Source organism: Botryllus schlosseri, chromosome 11, assembly GCF_051294905.1.
Source record: "Botryllus schlosseri isolate E-star chromosome 11, Bs_hap1, whole genome shotgun sequence".
NCBI classification, from domain to species: domain Eukaryota; kingdom Metazoa; phylum Chordata; class Ascidiacea; order Stolidobranchia; family Styelidae; genus Botryllus; species Botryllus schlosseri.
Window position 1 is genome coordinate 16,600,849 of NC_137246.1, and position 18,893 is coordinate 16,619,741.

General features: G+C 42.5%; 3 protein-coding genes and 2 long non-coding RNA genes across 6 annotated transcripts in view; 2 read left to right on the top strand and 3 right to left on the bottom strand.

The window, feature by feature from the left end:
* The window catches only part of LOC145449982 (uncharacterized), a 337,566-nt gene that overhangs the window by 249,012 nt on the left and 69,661 nt on the right, over positions 1-18,893 (top strand). The window lies entirely within an intron of this gene.
* LOC145451021 (uncharacterized) overlaps positions 1-18,893 on the top strand; it is an 89,306-nt gene that overhangs the window by 15,624 nt on the left and 54,789 nt on the right. The gene's annotated exons all lie outside the window — the stretch shown is intronic.
* Positions 1,975-8,355, bottom strand: LOC145451198 (uncharacterized). 2 transcript variants are annotated; one of them, XM_080329687.1, is made up of 9 exons: positions 8,015-8,355; positions 6,594-7,831; positions 6,374-6,525; positions 4,509-4,632; positions 4,010-4,066; positions 3,843-3,938; positions 3,728-3,776; positions 3,340-3,519; positions 1,975-3,064 (listed from the first exon to the last, which is right to left on the bottom strand). In XM_080329687.1, exons 1-9 carry the CDS (start codon positions 8,346-8,348, stop codon positions 2,754-2,756), a joined length of 2,541 nt encoding a protein of 846 aa, XP_080185813.1. In that variant the 5' UTR covers positions 8,349-8,355; the 3' UTR covers positions 1,975-2,753. The 2 variants fall into 2 exon arrangements, with proteins under 2 accessions (XP_080185813.1, XP_080185814.1); XM_080329688.1 differs by lacking the exon at positions 3,340-3,519.
* On the bottom strand, positions 8,413-10,860 carry LOC145451200 (uncharacterized). The gene has a single exon (XM_080329690.1). The coding sequence runs from the start codon at positions 10,858-10,860 to the stop codon at positions 9,115-9,117; it is 1,746 nt and encodes a 581-aa protein (XP_080185816.1). The 3' UTR covers positions 8,413-9,114.
* On the bottom strand, positions 10,918-13,736 carry LOC145451199 (mitochondrial disaggregase-like). The gene has a single exon (XM_080329689.1). The coding sequence runs from the start codon at positions 13,032-13,034 to the stop codon at positions 11,118-11,120; it is 1,917 nt and encodes a 638-aa protein (XP_080185815.1). The 5' UTR covers positions 13,035-13,736; the 3' UTR covers positions 10,918-11,117.

Here is an 18,893-nt window from a genome sequence, read left to right on the forward strand (position 1 = left end):
AGTATATTCATATTGAAATGAACCCGAATATTTTCGGCTGACACTCGTCAGGGGTAATCGTCAGCAACTAGTAGAGAATTGGAAAGAACATTGTATATCACCAATCGTATCACAAAATATGACGTCACCAGCATGAAATTTCGAATGAGAGAGCGTTCAATGTACTATTTTTAGGTGATACACGAACTCCTTTTGTTGACAGAGTTTTGGTTGGTGTATTTTGATAAAAGTTGATTCCAAGGCACACAAATGGAATTGTGAACGGCCTCGACCTACGATTCGGAATCGGTCGTCTCGATAATTATTCGCACAAATCGGATTATCCAACAGATGTTTGCCGATGGCAGAATAATAATAATTAGGAGTTCGTGTATCACCTAAAAATAGTACATTGAACGCTCTCTCATTCGAAACTTCATGCTGGTGACGTCATATTTTGTGATACGATTGTTGATATACAATGTTCTTTCCAATTCTCTACTAGTTGCTGACGATTACCCCTGACGAGTGTCAGCCGAAAATATTCGGGTTCATTTCAATATGAATATACTATTTAATTGAATATTACAGATAGAAAATATAACATAAATCTTTATATGTACCAGTGCTTTGGAATATGTAGCGACAAAAATCCGGAACCCCTTTGCTCAATCAACAATCCCCCACACGGCACAGTGATGAGCATCGGACGGACTCGGATAGGGTTCGGACCGGATTTTGCAGAATTTTGAGACAGTGGGATCGGATTCGGATTCTATTACGAATTTTGATTCGGATAGCTGTAACTTTTGTTTCGGATATTCTTGGATTGTTCCGACCAAACGTGACTTTTGATTTCAAGTTAAAAGAAAAAAGCGTGCGCTCGACAACCAAACACGACAGTAAACAAACACGTTCTGATAGGACTGGTAGCACTATAGAGATTGTAGCATCTCTATAGTAGCACTGTAAAGTCGTTCTGTCAAAATTACAACCAAATATAAATCAGCTAACCCTAACCTTTGTAAAGACCATACTATGCGGAGATGTACTTGTACAATTAGGGTGAATTTTTGGTTGAGATTGTTCGGATAATCGAGCTGTCGGATGGATCCGAATTCTTAGAAATCAATATCCGCTCATCACTGACACGGCCTACAGCCACATCCATCGAGCGTAGCGTTTACAGGCTATATGCATGCTCACCGCGGTGTCAGTCCGATCTCCCCTAGGAATTTTATTCGGCAACGTTGACGTGATGTAGCCTGCGCGTGATCTCCAGAGGCTAAAAATTTTCAACTTGATACAGCACCTCAAATTTTACTTTTTGCACCATTAAGATGCTATGCGCCTTACTACTAGCCCCGTTTGTTAGAATTTTTCGCCATACCGAAATTACGTTCCTGCATCATTCCATATCCGACGCAACTTCCCTAGAAAGATCCGAAATGCATGATGGGAATGGACGAGCACCACCACTGCACACTTTCTGGCCAGATAGAGTCCAAATTGCAGGTTTGTAATAACTCAACTTGCGATTTTTTGATGACCAGAGTCATCCTACGGAAAAGACTCTACTTGTGTCTGGACTCAACTTGTACTCGAGACATCGTGCACGACTCGGACCAAGTCACACGACTTGATGCTCGATTGGCCAAGACTGACATTTCATTGTCATTTAAAAGAATAGTTAAGGTACCACACTATTGGTATTCGTCTATTAGTACTGGTGCTTGGAAATGGGACCACAAACTGTTAGAAGTGAACAAGCAATGCAACTTCAATTTAGCAAGTTTTTCAAGCAGAGTTTTTAAAATTTGGTTAAACAAGACTTTAACCCGAAACTGAACAGCAGTCCACACAACAACTTGGCTTGGACTCAGACTCGAGTCATAACACTATTAGGACTCAACCCTTAACAGCCCTGCCAACTTGTATATGCACTTCTGAAGTTGAACTCCTCAGATGCATGCAAAATAATGCATAACTAATATATCAGGCACCAAAAAATTCATGTTCATCTTCATAAAATCGGATTGCACGGTGGTATTTCTCTCACCAACAATGCATCATATCATGCCGATAAAGCAATGAAATGAATGGAATTCAAGTGTTGAACAGGCAGCAACAGTGGTGAGCGGTGCTTTTACATGTTTGTGAGACTAGTTTGCTTACAATTCACCGTCAAATTATTCAATTCATAAACAAGTTATCGTAGAATACACTTACAAATCTATAAATAACATCATAGCGCGAAAACATACTACAGAATATCCAACTAAAATACAACATATAGGCTACTATACAATTGGAAGATATATGAGAAACGAGATCTCTACTTTCGATGTGCTACATCGGTAGAGGTGTTATGCAGATTGTAGAATCACTTGAATTGAGATAATATTATCTACTTCACCCAATCACGCATAAACTGGAATGCAAACACCGAAACTATAAATTTTGCCCACCAATATTCTACAATGTCAGCATTTGAACATCTTCATGTGTTCGTTGCTTTACTGCGCAACTACACAGAAGCATGAAAATTTATACATCCTAAACTGACTCATGGTGAAGTTTGAATGGAGCCACAAATTTTGTAGTTGACTAAAACACCAACTTACTAGACGAATGCAATGTTCCACAGCCCCGCGACTGTCAATAATCGGCACAGAAAGTCACAGTACGTTTCAAGCAACACACTGGATGCCCCACAAGATACTAAATACAGCCAGTAGTATGACTGGAAAAGACTAGGAATAACATAGACACCATCAATCTTCCGCAATAGTTACCCTGGACATATTCATTGGAAAAATGAGAATTTTCGATCTCATATAGGTGAGATCAGGCAGTTTTCGAAGCACCGATCTCGCCTCTACGCTAAGCTTGCTCTCTTCTTCAGCCCATTTTGAGTCATCCTGACTTTGAGTATGAGGCATCGTGGATACAGATGAATTACTGTTGGCGTCACCCTTTATCGATGCCAATATCTTGGACAGGGTAGCACTTCCAGAGTCCTTGGGTGGTGGGGGCTCTGTAGATGGTGCCGATGTCACTTCAAACAACTCGGGATCGATCAGATCTAGCACGGAAAAAACATCTCTCAATTAAGGAATCAAGGAAATATTGACAACACAAGCAAGAATTGTGAAATTAGATGAACGTGGCAATGCGACGTTCATCAGTTTCCAAACAACAAAAGGCAAGCACCTCAATCCTTATTTCAACACACATTCACACGTGTAGCGTGAAAGCAAACAATCGGCCATTCACTAAAAACATTACATTCGAGCACATGCAAGTTTAAGACACCGGACACAAACATCATGCTACAATTCCCGTCACCACATCGTCTACCTGTACCACCCGGTGGCCTTGTGAGCGCTGGAGCAGCCGGAAGATTATCAAAATAATCCAAGTCCATAGCCGGCGATAATATTGGCAGAGCCTTGCTATCTACACCGTTTTGATTACACGAGTTCTGATCACCGTTTAACCAACTACCGGCTACAGTCATGCCTTGTCCACTAGTATCATCTACACAGAAACAAATTTACGCAAGTTATATTCAAAGCTAAAGCCAGCCTCTATGAGGTTGATTGCAACCACAAATCAAGTATTCAATAATCATAGGGGATTATGTTTCAAGAATTGGCGTTGATATGCAGAATTAAAGGATTTACTATCATCCGAGCTACGAGATTCGCTTGTCACAATTACAGACTGGGAAAATGAATCCCAATACCTGCTATGGTATTCCATTCGGGGTGTGATTCTTCATCAGACACATCCTCCTAAAATGGAAATTTAACAAGCCGTGTTATCACCATATTACAGACCATACAGTTTAGTCAAGTTACCGGAGTTGGAAAGTTTTTATCGGTTGGCGACATAGCGGTGATTTTTTCTGCAGCAGACATAGGCTTCATTATTCCTTTAGTGGGATCTATCATTCCCTACAATTGAGTAAAAATGTAGGATTTAGCGCCGGCCGGTTATTTCACACCTCGCGTGTTATAATACTAACCAAAGCAGCAGCATAGTAAGTCGGAACGTAGTAGGCTTGTCTGCTCCCACTGAATAACTGAATTATAGAACAAATTCTAACCGACAGCGATCATGTGAGAGAAAGCAAAATGAACAACGAAAATAGTTAGAAAGCAGTGAACTTGAAGAGTGACGATTGAAGATGCATGATCCGTCGTACTTTGAAGAGTAGCCTACTTTGTGAAATTATTGTGTTACAAAATGATTAAAAGAACAATGCAAATTTCGATCGGCCAATATCTTTCAATACCAGCAACGAGATTTCAAAGAATCGACAATGAATAAAAATACACAGGCCTAACCACTTCACATATCATCAACCAACTATCGCAATTATCAGCATTCCAACACTTGTCACCATAAATCACCATTGTCTAATAGAAACGGCCTCTCAAGCAATAGTTCAAGCGGTTCCGATAAATCATGCGTAGAATTGAAATGTCAATATCACGTGTTACAGAAATTAAACCAGGACTCACAATATTTTGAGTGTGCATGCCGAGCGAGTCCAGCAAAAACTTGTTGTGATGGGAGCCATTCCACACAAAGCTCAAGGCGATTGTGTTATCGATGTCCTCCAACTGATCCCATAATTCGCCCGGCCTGAAAGAGCCAAGAAATAATGCATCAAGTTGCACAGGTTTACGAGTTTTTCAGTTTAAACATAGCAGAATCAGAAACCGGGTCACAGAAGAATTTTGCAGTCATGTTTAAAAGCGCAGGACTACAACAGTTGATAGTGGTTGGTGTGCAATCGTAAATAATGTAACTTCAACCGACATTTTGGTCGATACCGTGTGGGGTTAACATATTTTGGAAATCTGAAAAGAGGACACTTTTTCAAAATTTTCAGACTGGAAAAGTAGTAGATTTACTCCGAGTTCGTTAACTAAAAAAATAAGTCATCTTTCCGGTTCGACTCCTGAAATACCCACTTTCTATGACGTTTTCCGTTGGAGGACTAAAAAGAAAGGTCGACTGTCTGGCTCAACTCCCGAAAGTCCGCCGGACCGTTACTTCAGAGCTGGTTTCCTATATCTCGGTCCAATTTTCACATACATTTAGCCAAAATTTTAAAAAAAAGGGACAAATTCTCAAAAAAGATATTTAGGCGTCCTCCGGGACACTTTCAAGAAAAGTCAAGAAAGAAGACAAATCCTCTTGAAAGAGGACGTGTGGTAACCCTAGTGCCATGTGAATGCAAAGTCTATTGAAAATAATGTTGCGAGATATGCAGCACAACCAGCTTAGATGAGGCGATCGATCCTTTCCCCATTAGAGATGTTAATCCGACAACCTCAAAATTGCCTGACTAATTGCCTGACATAGTTTATTTTTGTCCTTGAAGTTTTTGCGGCACATACACCGACTCATGATACACATACACAGGATCTGTGCATATGCATACCATGAGCGCATGATGTGCATATGCCACTGGACAAAGAAGTGCAGATATAGCCTTTACGGCTTTCTAAGTCATGCACCACCCCTCCATGCTATCCCCAGTAATGCATGAGCGCCAAGCAGGGAAGCCATGGATACAAGTGTTACTAATCAGGTCTTTGGTTTGACCCGGCCGGGGATCGAACCCACGACCTACCGATCAAGAAGCCGGACGCTTTACCATTACGCTATCTTGTCGGTTCACCCAGAAATTTATCACCAAGCTAGAATTCAGTTGACAAGTGAGTCAATTCAAGTTAAAATAGTAATCGTACAAGACTCGGTTGCAGAGCTGGTCGGTAACAAAGTGCTTCCACTTATTCAGAGTATACAATTGAATAGTATATTCATACTGAAATCGATTACCCCTGACGAGTGTCAGCCGAAAATATTCGGGTTCATTTCAATTTGAATATACTATTCACTTGTATATTGAAGTTCTGTACCTCAAAGAAGCTGTTCAGTTATTCAGAGTACTTAAGTATGCTTGCCTTGCCTACATAGTACATATACTACTTGCTCAAGCCATTTCCGCATTAATACATTGTCCAGATGTATTTGTATTTGTATTTTGATTCCTCACGTGCGCACCACTTTTTTACGCTGCTTGTTGCTATGGTTCAGTTTCCATTCATGATGTTATTAAATTCTATATCATTTCGTTGCAATTCACCATTCGGTTTTTAATCCAACTTTGTTTTATTCGCCAGTTGCTCTTGATAAGTGGAAGAGTGAACCGCTATAACTTCTTTGAGCCACTAAATTCTTATACGAACGTCCCGTTGAAATCTGTATTTAAGTTCCGTACCACCAGTCCGTTATTCAAGCTGTCAAGCGGCTATGATTGCAGACTACTTCTACTACATCTTTCGACCAACAAATCACACCACAGCTCACTCACCATATTATTCCCAACGAATCGATGCTAGCAGTGGGCGATCCCACATCTTTCGTCAACGATTCCGACACCAAATGCTCGTCTAAATGAGCGATTTTTTCGTCAGGTACCATCGCGTCTTCACGCGATTTTTGTTTGGAAATCAACGAATCGACCTGGAAAATGGAAAATCAACACCACATCCAAGTCTGATCATGAGAGAGATGGACCCGATATTCCCAACCTTCTCCTCGAGCGTTAATTTTTTCGTCACAGTGTTGGAAAATGCCGCCCAATTCGAGGATCCAGAGTTGAATTTGCTGAAATCGTCATTCTTAACATCGCTCGAGAAATCTCCAAAGTCATCGCCGTCATTGACCGGCTCACTGGGTTTAGATTCGGTAAAATCGCCGAAACCCGCATCACGAGTGTCTGCGCTATGATTTTCAAAGGCACTAAAATCGTCTTTGTTATTTGCGTCAACAGTCATCGAGCCCGCGACCTCGGGCGTATCGAAGGATCCAAAATCGCCAAAGTCATCAAAATCGTCATCTTGACTCACTGAGGTCTGAGTTTTATCTGCAATATGCGGCGATGCGTCGCCGGCGCTGTTGTCAGATTTTAATCTGTCGTCGACACCAGTGGTCGCGACATATCGATTATCGTCATTTGAGATGCTGTCCTCGGATTTGTCAAAAGAACCAAAGTCCGCGAAGTCATCGGAGGAAATCGCTTCCGCGTAATCTTGCTTGTTCGTAGAGCTGTCCAGATCCAAATCGTCACCATCATTATGCGGGTGTGACCCGGGCTTTTCAAGTGTTTCATCAGAAACCTCTCGATTTTTGTCACCAGCCATGGCGGAAGGAGAATCCTCTGAAGTCTTGTCAGCCATCTCTGTTGAGACATCAACACTAGGATGCTGAATATCGTCTGAGATCTCTCTAGTTTCTTGAGAGCTTGTAACGGCAGTGTCTGAAATACGTTCCGCGGGGTCAAATTCCAATTCGCTACGTTTTTCCGCGACTTCATCAACACCATTCTTGACACTATCCGAATTTTCATCGGAAATATCTCGATCTTCATTATTGTCCGAAATACGTTCCGCAGATTCAAACTCTGTCGCATCATATTTTTCCACGATTCGATCAACATTTTTCTCGGCAATATCGGGATTTTCATCGAATTCGATTCGCTCAAACTCACTTTTGCCGTGTGTAGCACACGGAGAAATAGTAGCAGCTTTATCACAATCGCTACTGGAGTCTCCTGACGGAAAAAAATCCGAAACGGAATTTTTCAAATCCCTGTCTGCGTCATCGGATGCACCATTTCTTGGATCACGTTCATTATAACTATTACAATCAGTCTGTTCTTTATTGGCAATTCCGTTGCACGGAGCAGGGTTATCATCAGTACTATTGCCAGCACCATCGTTTGGCGATAACGCATCGGCACTTTCATTAAAAGACGGCTCTTTAGCTTCTGCAAACAGAGTTTAAGATTCTATATTTACACAAGCTGCGTTCAAAGTGTTTCCACACAAGCAATTCAGTAATAAAAACTTTATTGAAAATCAACGTTCAGACAAAACCTCGTATACTGCACTTTTGTGCCCGCAATGGTAGCCTAAATGACAGCCTCACGAATCTTACTCAAAAATTTTACCTCTTAAATCAGCAGCCAAGGAAGGAAGATCAGGCTTGCGTTCCTCGCTGTCGCTGTCTTGGTCGATGGAGGGGATACTTTCCGATTTGGGATACGAAAATTCATCGTCATATTTTGGAGAGGAAAAATCCGCAAAGTCATCATTCCCGGTTCCGTTGCTATCCATGAAATGTCCATAATCGTCATCATCACCCTCGTCGATGGGTGGCGGGGTAGTAGACACCATCGGTATGAAACCCGGCATCTGCTTACTATCCGTGAAATCTCCAAAATCATCATCGTCATCATCTATGGGTGGTGGGGTCGTGGACACCATCGGTATGAACCCCGACATCGCGAAAGATTAAGCAGCGGTCGGGCAATTTAAGGTGCACAAATCAAGTCATGATTTACCAAGGCTGAAAAAGAAGCACAATTTATTAAGAACGGGATGAAATCGTGCAGCAATAAAACGTTGTTAAGTATCACATAAAGTTTGAAATATGACGCACATTTTCCGATCAAAAATCCTACGTTGGACATTGAACAATCACTCAGACAAGCTAGAGAATGTAATTGGTGTGGGACATAGGACTCCTTAATTCCGTCTGGGTAATACCCGAAGTGAAACTGGTGTGACGAGTGTACTGAAATTTTACTTGAGAGTGGTACACCATAATTACTCGCATATAGGACTCATGGACATTTGAGAAGCCAGAAAAAGCAGTAATAAATGTAAAAGTGAAGAGAAAATACATCAAAAGTTTACTGATCCTTGTGTCGTGACAAAATCCTTCAAGTGAAGTGATGTCAGTGTTGAGAATATGCAAGTGACCGGAATATATAGAACAAAGATCGAGGTGATATGAGAACTTGTCTAAAGCAGCCCCGAGTAACACAATCGAATCAGAATGTTCAATGTGAGATGCTGATCAGTCACGAAGGGAAACGGTAATGCGCGTAGTAGTGATACCTCACTAATCATCAGTGGCAGTGGCGGTTGGTTTACACGAGACACAATGTAAAGATGTTGGTCTTGCCGCGCATATCACAAGGATACGCTATACTTCAATTCATTAGGCGAAGACAACACAGAACACATCTGGCAGTGAGCAACATTATCAATGACTCGATTTAGAGTCGGTGTCGGAAACAGCCGAGCGCCGGGAACGCGTGTTCTGACTGGATTTCTCCAGCAGAACGGAACGCCGCATTGTACTTCTCCTCAAGCTTTTATTCTCGGGCGGCTGCGCTGTCTCGACCATCATTTGAGTCGCTATAAATTGCGCGATCTGATCTAAAAACTCTTTCTGCATTTCCAGAGTCCACTTGTAGACGTCGTGCTCGGCGTTGTTGTACATGAGAGCGTTTTGAAACATCAGCATTATGTCCCGGCGGAACTCCGCGGTGGTTCTGATGACACCGCTCTCGATGTGCCGCTTGATCGTGAGAAGGTCGATGCTCCTGTACACAGTGGAGGAATAGTTTGGCGCGATTTCGTCTGTGACCGGTTGCAAAAACAGGCTCGCGTAACGATGACTGGCCACTTGCTTGTACAGAATCATTATGGATTTCTTCCAAGCCTTGCTGCTCGCGCTGCTTTCCGGATCCAAGTCGCTGCTGTGGGATAAGGCGGGGCTGCTGGGGAAGTGGCTGTCGTAGGCGAAATGTCCGGAATGTCCCGGCGTGACCGGCGCGCTCGGAGGGTTCTTCGGCTCTTCCTCTTCTGCGACGGTTTCAGAAGTCTTGCTTTCAGCGTTGGACGTTTCCGACACAGTGACATCGGTTACTTCAACTGGTTCAGAATCAGTTTTCTTCGGGGGAGGAATATCTACACTTGGTTCCACCTCCATTACATTTTCCGTTTCGGATTTGCATGGCATTTCTTCCACTGTCTCGGGTTCAACATTATCCGCTTTTTCTTTGATATTTTCCTCAACCGGCACATTATCAGGCTCCGGCAAGTTCTTTTCTACTTCCACAATTTCAGACTCTGGATCTTTGACTTCCTCCTTTGCCTCTGGCGTCAGGTCTGGGGATGTCCTTTCAGGCGATATTTCAAGATGTTGATCGTCTGGAATTGGAGGACTTTCCTCCTGTGCTATTTTTTCCAAAACCGGCAACGGGTGCTTTTCATCGCTGACATCATCGTCCGCAGATTCGGTCTTTAAAGGCGGGTCTTCTTTGCAATCTGACGGTGTGTTATCTTGACTCGTCTGCTCATTATTTTGGGTTTGTGACACGGAAATATCAGTTACGGTGTCTTGGTTTTCGATCTCCATAACATCGGAAGCCTCAGCGGCAGCAGGCTCTGGCAGTTCTTGCATGGTTGGAATTGAAGACGATTCAGTAGACGGTGGTTCTTCCACTGCTGTCATTGTGTCTGCTTCTGATGCTTCGAACCTATCGATATCTTGCAAGAGTTCGTCCAACTTGTCATCTAATTCTCCGTTTTCAATCATTTCTATTTCGCGTTTCAATTTGCGATATTCCATCCTTTCATTTCGGACATGCTTTTTCAGCTCTTCAATCCTCTCTTTGGTCAAACGATTCAAGATTGCTTCCTCAGGCGGCAGATTGAGAGGGGCCACCTCCGAAGATTCGGTACGTTCCGATCTCTTCCGTCTAGGCGCAGAGGCTTGTTCCAACAATGCCGTGTACTGTTGCGCGCAGAACTTGGGGCTGAACCATTCCGACGGTCGGTCCACCTCTCCCAAGGGTCTCAATAGCCGCCCAGCCCCCGACCAATGCTGTTCCCCACTACGTTGCACATACGAGGCAATAGCAAGCTTTTCACGAGTTGACCACTCGATTTCTGGAGTAATGTTTGGCAATGACATCTTGCTACTGTCTTCACTTTCAGCCATAGAGATAATAAGTATCCTGCTGCATGCTACATATCGCGGCCTGTGCCTAATTAGGTATTGCTGTAAAGAAGACAAGTTTTAATGCACATAAATAAAAGCGAATAATCAGCAGCTCTGCAATGTAAACACACCACAATCTATTCGAAACGACTAGAAGAACTTTCACCACAACGCACTCTTTTAATAAATGCCACACATGCAGGGTAAACCACAAAAACCAAGGAATCACACAACGCAATGTATATTGTATAAGTCCATCACTCTGACGAAGTCTTATGATGCCAATTCCAAACATCCTTCTCACTCACAGATATAGACTTTCCAGTCCCAACAGCTCGAATGTCAAGCTGGATCGGTGCACTACACAGATTATCAATTCTCGCTAATTCATCAGCAGATAACGGAGTAGACACAAATACCTCCGAGCCATCCTTCAGCAAGCCTCTTTCATGCGCACTTGCCAAAAGACTTACAACCCTGCGATCAACTTCATATTTCACAGACCGGGCACCATAATATATATTGTAGCCATCCGCAAGGATAGTGGGTATGGACGGTCTCTGCCATGAAATAGATACTTTATGCTTTTTACTAGCGATACCCTTCCACATATCCAACTCTCTCTCCACAAGCTGCATGAGCTCGTCATCGGAAAAGGGGAGAAAATACACAAATTCATTTATTCTGCCTAAAAATTCATCCCTTCCGAAGTGTTTCTTCAATATCGGTTGCACGACGTTTTCCTTGAAAGTACGCGACACATTTGCATCACGTGATATATCTGTGGAAACTTCCACGGCAACTTTATCCCGACAGTCGAGTTCATCTTTCCTTCGCGAACTTGCCTCGCTTCGTAACTGAGCTCCGTAACGTGCTATTTCATCAGATGCTAGATTCGAGGTCATAACAAATATCGCGTCTTTGCATTCGATAGTTTTGCCTCTGCCGTCGGTAAGGCGTCCTTCATCAAATAACTGCAGTAAAACCGTGAGAACATCAGGATGAGCTTTGTCGACTTCATCAAAAAGCACTACAGCGTCCGGCTTCTCACGTAGCTTTTTAGTGAGCTGTCCACCTTCATCATGCCCAATATATCCAGGAGGGGCGCCAATCAACTTCGCGACTTCATGCTTTTCTTGATATTCGGACATATCAAGTCTTATAAAAGCTTTCTTATCTCCCTTGTGTAAATAATGAGCAACCTGCTTTGCTAGTTCAGTTTTTCCTACTCCCGATGACCCAAGGAAGAGAAAGACTAACGGGTGGTTTTCATCATACCAACCATTTTGCTTACGCCTTATGCACGAAGACACAGTCGCTATTGGACCCTCTTGACCCACAATAAACTCTTTCAATCTCTTCTCCAATGGGAATTTGAGTCGTTCTTGTATCATCTCTTCTTTGTTTCTTTTATCTTGCTCTTCTTCGCATTTGATAAGAAAATCGTAAAGCGCATCATTATCTTGGCCGACGTATGCACTTGCTCGATGTCCGAGATGATTTCTTACCAAAGGATCAGCTCCGCTATCAATAAGAACTTTAACACAATTTGCATTATCAGAAATTGCTGCGTAATGTAACGGTGTGAAACCGAGAAAGTTGGAATATGGATTTAAACGATGATTAAATTTTGTTTCACGCTCTTGACGAACCTCCAGTTCATGCACGCGGAGAACGCGTGAAATGTGTCTGGAAGTTGTGAATTTGTCAGCAATATTTGGATTCGCCCCCACCTTCAGCAATACCGATACGATCTCCACATTTCCATTTACTGCAGCAGCCATCAGTGGAGTCCAACCATATTCATGCCTGCTGTTGACAATTTCTTCAATCATCTTCGGATCAAGTTTGTTGATGATTCTCTTGACTTGATATATATCGCCATCAGCACAGTTTTTTAGCAACGAATTCTTAAGATGTTGCTTTTCGTCTTCACTGCTGCTAATATTATATACACTAGAAGCGATTATTGGTGATAACAGTGGGATCCATAACCTTGACCTGGTGCCTTCTTCACTTCGGCGCTTGTCATTTACCAACTGTAGTCTCTGTGTTGGTGTGAAGTGCGTGATGCATGGCATTCGTTTACTGAAGTTTGAGAAAGGTAATGTATTTTTGTTGCATGACTTCCATAAGGTCGCAGTACGGATTATTCTCATCAAATGCCCATTCATAATGTGATTTCAACAAATTTTCCAAGCCGATGGTACAAAAAGCATAATCACTATATTAGAATTTTGCGATTATAACCTGCATGTTAAATAGCATACACAATTAAAATAATTATTTTGTATGCAAACGCTGGAAAGCTTATGATTCGATTTCAGATTTAAACTTGAACACTAATTTGCCAGCATTGATGATATAACCGAATCAAACATTTTTGATTTGATAGTTTCTCCAGGTACATAAAATGGGTTACAAACCACTTCAGTGTAAGCATTGTGGAGTTTTCTAAACATGCTTCGTATCTCATTGTCTCTTTTCTGCGTATTTGAGGGATCTACCACAATTACGAACTTAATTTTCGTGTTGGTTACGTAGCCATAAACTTTGTAATCTTCTGTGGGATACAGCAAACCAAGATAAAATTCGCGAATGTCCGTAGCTGTCCCAGAGCCTTTACTGACGTGTGATATCTTTTCATCGACGACGTCCAGAGATGTATGGACGATGTAATGGAACTTTAGGTCATTTCCTTCTTCGTTGCGGCATTTTATCAAGAGTGGGTAGTTCTCCTTTGCTATGACAGCTACACAAACAGCCATCGCTATGCGACTGCCCAAGTAACCTTCCCACTAAATTCTTCGACCGTTAGTTCCTCAAGTATAAGTATGAAGTATCTGATCACCGTTACCACCGCCAATACCCAGTACCTACCTGTCGTAAGTAGCAGAGATAAGCGGATTTGCAATTTTCATATTCAAATGCAATCCAAATCCGAAATTTCAAATCCTAATCCTAATCCGATTCAAACTTGGAATTCCACCAAGAAAGCCTACGTCTTATGCCTAAAATTCCGTAAAAAGAAATAAAACGCTGAAGGAGTGCCAAAGTACATGAAAAAACTTTGGTACGGCGTAAAATTTTGTCGCCGTTCGCCACAGGACATCAATCAAGTATGCCGGACCCCAATTGTGGAACAGCATCTCGCCGGCTATCCGACAATCGTCGAGCATGTCCACATTCAAGTCGAAATACAAGCAATTTCTTCTAAATCATTACTAGCCAGTCTTCAGGATTACCGGACCACGACCTAACATCGACCTCGCCCTCCGCCACAAGCCACCTCATTTTGTCGCTTGCGTCTTATATTCTCTGCATTACTTTTCATTCAGTGTGCAATCAATCAATCAATCAATCAATCAGGTTTATTAATATGTTCATCGTTTCAAAACATCACAAGACTGCGATACAATGAAAAGGTAGGAAGGTGTCGAAACAACTTGGAGTAGCCATTAACATCAGACACCCACCTTAGCCTAGGCGAAGTCAATAAGAGGCATGCACACTGGAAAGCTGACTCTGCACTGATTACGAAAATATAAATTTTATTCCGCTTGTGACTCTGGAACTCCCATAATCAGCCTCGGATTTTTCATTGTTATGGAGATTGGAATGGGACGCAACAATGCTGAACAATGCTGTCTGGCTCTTTTTCTAGTGAGCTACTCTCTCGTTTCGCCAGACAGCATCAGCTTATCAAGTTTGTAGCTGGGCGCCAGAACATTTTCAAGTTTGAAATGAGGTCGCAACCATAAAAGGTTGGAAATCACCGGATGTGCTTAGGGAAGTGGTTCAGACACTGGGGTGTGCTCCCCCATTGTGGGGGCGTAAAAGCATCTGAAGGAACGCGGAGCTGTGGCCAACTGAAAAATTTTATTATTATATTATAGTAGCCTAATGAAAGAATCAATATACTGACAGAATTTACCTGTTGGTGCATATTATAGTAGCCTAATGAAAGAATCAATATACTTACATAATTCATTCATATAGTTTAACAGCCAAATGCATATAGTATTTGCCTAAGAAGTTACGTCGATTACCCTATGGTGGGCCCAGTGCTTTTTGGGGGGAAGGGGGCAGAAAAAATGTTGTTTCTGACCTGATTAAAAAAAAGCACAATCAGATAGCCGCACCGACCTAACAGTATAGCAGGGCTGTCAAACACAATCCCGACAGGCCAGACACGGCCCGCCAGACGATTTCATCGGACCAGTGGAGAAATCGATTGCAGACCCTAGCATGTAGCAATCACAAGAGCTCACATTACAGATGGTCAAATTCATGACCTATGCTCCACTTCATTCCTGTACACCAGTGGTTCCCAACCTGTGGTACGCGTTCCACTAGTGGTACGCGAAGGTATTCCAGGTGGTACGCGAGTAGATTCTGTTTTTTTTTCGACCGAAGGGAATTATTAGTTCAGGTGGGCTTGATTTTGCGGTTTTTGAAGCCGCCGTCGTCGTGGGTAGGTGCAATCCCACCAATGACGGTCTACAGCAGGGGTCGCCAATTCAAAACGGGTCGCCGGCCACTTTTCAAATTTCGTAGCAGCCGCGGGCCGCATGAATTCAAAATCGATATAAAGTGGGCAACCACGTTTTAAAACTCTTCGTCAGTACAACGCTTGTGCTACCTAACATAGGCGATGGGTGTGGTATAGTGACCACAGAAGAATTAAGTAATATTTTATAATTAAACGAATACAAATCCAAAAAAGGATCACTGTCACCAATTTCATGTTATTTTGAGCTCTGAGCTGTGCACGATACCTGGAAACGATTTAGGGGGCTAGCGAGATACGGTAGGCCTACTAGCAGAAAGACCATCTCCACATAAGGCTTGATCTTGTGGTGAAGCCCTAAGCTAGAATGGTTTTCAAACCTTTTTAGACATGCCCCCTTTATGATACTGAAAAATTCCTCCCTCCCCCTTATCGTCATATCACAAAATGCACCCATAATGCTAACAATCCCAACGGATAGTTTGATGGCATGGAAGGTTATGAATGTTGATGAGAGAATTCTATAATAGGAATTCTTGATTATACACAGAGCAACTTCTATAACTATGAATTGGAGGTAAATAGCGCGGAGCGCGAAAAATTTTTCAGTTGGCCACAGCTCCGCGTTCCTTCAGATGCTTTTACGCCCCCACAATGGGGGAGCACACCCCAGTGTCTGAACCACTTCCCTAAGCCGTTTTCTAAGCGTCTTGGTCTTGGCAGTGTTTGATCCATTGTGCGTCAATTTCAGCATTTCAAAATGTTTCTTAGCTTTCTTCCAAGATCTCAAATCACGTCGCGGGCCGCAAAATATGACTTCGCGGGCCGCGTGTTGGTGACCCCTGGTCTACAGGGAAGTGATCTAGTCGTAAAGCATTTGGATTCTTACCTAACCAAATTACGTTTTAATATATTAGACCACAAGAATTCCAAATGGATACAATACAGAAATTACATACAGTGTCCAGGACCGTAACTTCCGCACCCCAAACCCAACTAATTGGGGTGGCCCGAGCTCGAAGGGGGCCCAAAATTATTCCGAGAATTAACATAGAGTATTTTCTTGGAAATTTATGCAATTTTGCAATTTTTTTCGCGCTACGCGCAATTTAATGCCAGATGTCTTGCGTTGGATACGCTTCCTCCAACCAGAAAGACGCACGATTTATAGAATTGGGCACTTCGGTGTTGGCCGTTACCGCGCCACGATGCACCAAGACTTATGAGCCATGTATGAGCCAAGCCATTGCAACACATGCAACTTGAAGACGTGTGACAGAACGATCAACAGCGCCGAATATTCCTGTCCTGGCGATCTGAGACCCACAAGACAAATGTCATCCCTCAGGGAACATTATTTACCAGTAAAGAAATACCAATTTGAAATACTTCACGTCTTTTAGTTTAGTACGTTTGGGTAATTTCAATAGCTTTTGACATAGCAGGTAGGCGGACGAAATAGCATCATGTAACGAGGTCATTATACCAACGGGTACGCCCGAAGGTGTTCAATTATTTGAAGGGGTCCTACCTTGTCCGACAAACCTCACTCAGCACTCCTGGTAAACCTGATTACGTGAGCAGTGAGAGGATACAAATTGATAGCAATATATATGCAATCCCCGATCATATTGAAGGATTCAATCATGAATTATATAAATTTTTCGCACTTCCCGCGCTTAGGCAACGCAAGCTTACTCACTAAACGGACACCCAATGTAGATCATGGTAAGAAGCGACAAAATGCGTATGGCCTGAGGGGGTCCGAGGGGGTTTATCCCCCTATGTGGGGCCCCAGACCTAACATAACATAACATGGTTGGGTTATATTTTTATCTGAACAAGTCACACACAATGTACATGCGATAAGACACAATGCGATGGCATGAACAGATAGGAGGATGTAGAACGACACGCATCAGTTGCGATCCTTTACTCTAACATCCACCTCGGCCTAGAGTGCCCGATGTTATTTTCTTTGTCGATGTTGATCTCTTTGAAGCTGCGGCCCTTTCTACTAGTTCTTTTCCATTCATTGTGAGTGCTTTCTTTCGTCGGGTCTTTTTCTGGGCTTTTTTGTCGCCGTAAGAACGGCAACGGCAGGGGAAGAGGAGCCCAGATAAACCTCCGACGGGAATCGAACACGGTTCGCCAGCGTGCTGGGCGCTTATCGTAACCACTACACTATCTCCCCTGCAATCATAACCAACGTTTATCGTAACCACTACACTATCTCCCCTGCAATCAAACCAACGTTTTGGGGGCTGACGAAGTGCTGTTACGGTCATGACTGCGCCTTAAAATGGAAGGTTTATTTTCTGTTTCGCTGCCTTCGGCAGCTCAACACGCCGGAGAGATTTTTGACCACCTTCGGCGCGAGTAACTTCTGTCGGTGGTACGCGAGCACTGCATAAAACCTCGAAATGGTACGTGGGTCGAAAAAGGTTAGGAACCACTGCTGTACACAGTCGATTGGCAATGCTTGTCTAGTGTGACGTCATATTAACTGACAATGTGTTAAACCTCATTTCTAAATCCGCTAGTAAGCGCTAAAAGTGTTCGAAATTTTCGCCAGAAAAATATGGTAACCCTATTCTAACCAAGGTTCATAGTCACAAGTAAATGTGTTACTTTTATAGTTTTGAATCGAGTCAAGTCGAGTCATTTTCAATTCACCGCGGAGTCATTGTTAAGTTTCGAGTTCAAAGTCATGTTCAACCCACTTATTACAACTCTGCTCGAGTGAGTGATATCGCATATATATAATTCATAATATGGTACTTTTCTTCACTCTTAACAGTTTCTGTCGCTAATTTTCAAGAGCTGTCACTCATATAGACGAAATACCAATATTGTAGTAACATTGATATTCTTCGAAGTTACAATAAAATACCGGTCTTCGCCGTCCTAGTCTCGAGTCACATGACTTGGTGGAGTCATGCGCAATAACTATATAGAGTGCAAGTCGAGCCAATGCACAAATTGACTCAAGTGGGGTCAGCAAAAAATCGCGACATGAGTCGGACTCGAGTAATTACAAGTCTACAACCCCGGCTTATATAACACGATCTTTCTCCTGGTTGCCATGTGGATTTCACTGATAATGATGCAACTCTCTCGAAAAACAGATTTGTACTTGGCAAAAGAGCAAGCTATTTATATATATTATGGATATTGGATACATAGAAACCTACAAGTAGCCTACTGTACTTATTAGTTCACTTTAGTTCATTAGGACCTTCATTAGATTAAATAACACAAGATTACGATAAAATTAAAAGATAGGAAGGAGCCGAAACGACATGGTGAAGTCAATCAATCAAACTCCTACCCGAGCCTACGCAGTCAACAAAAGTGTGTATATTCAATCAGACATGGGGTAATCGCGATTAGTAATCGTAATCGATTACGACGATTACAGCATTTTCAAGTAATCGTAATCGCAATCGATTACATTCGAAAAAAATCCGAAGTAATCGTAATCGTAATCGACTACTTCCCATATTTAATCGATTTCTCTGTG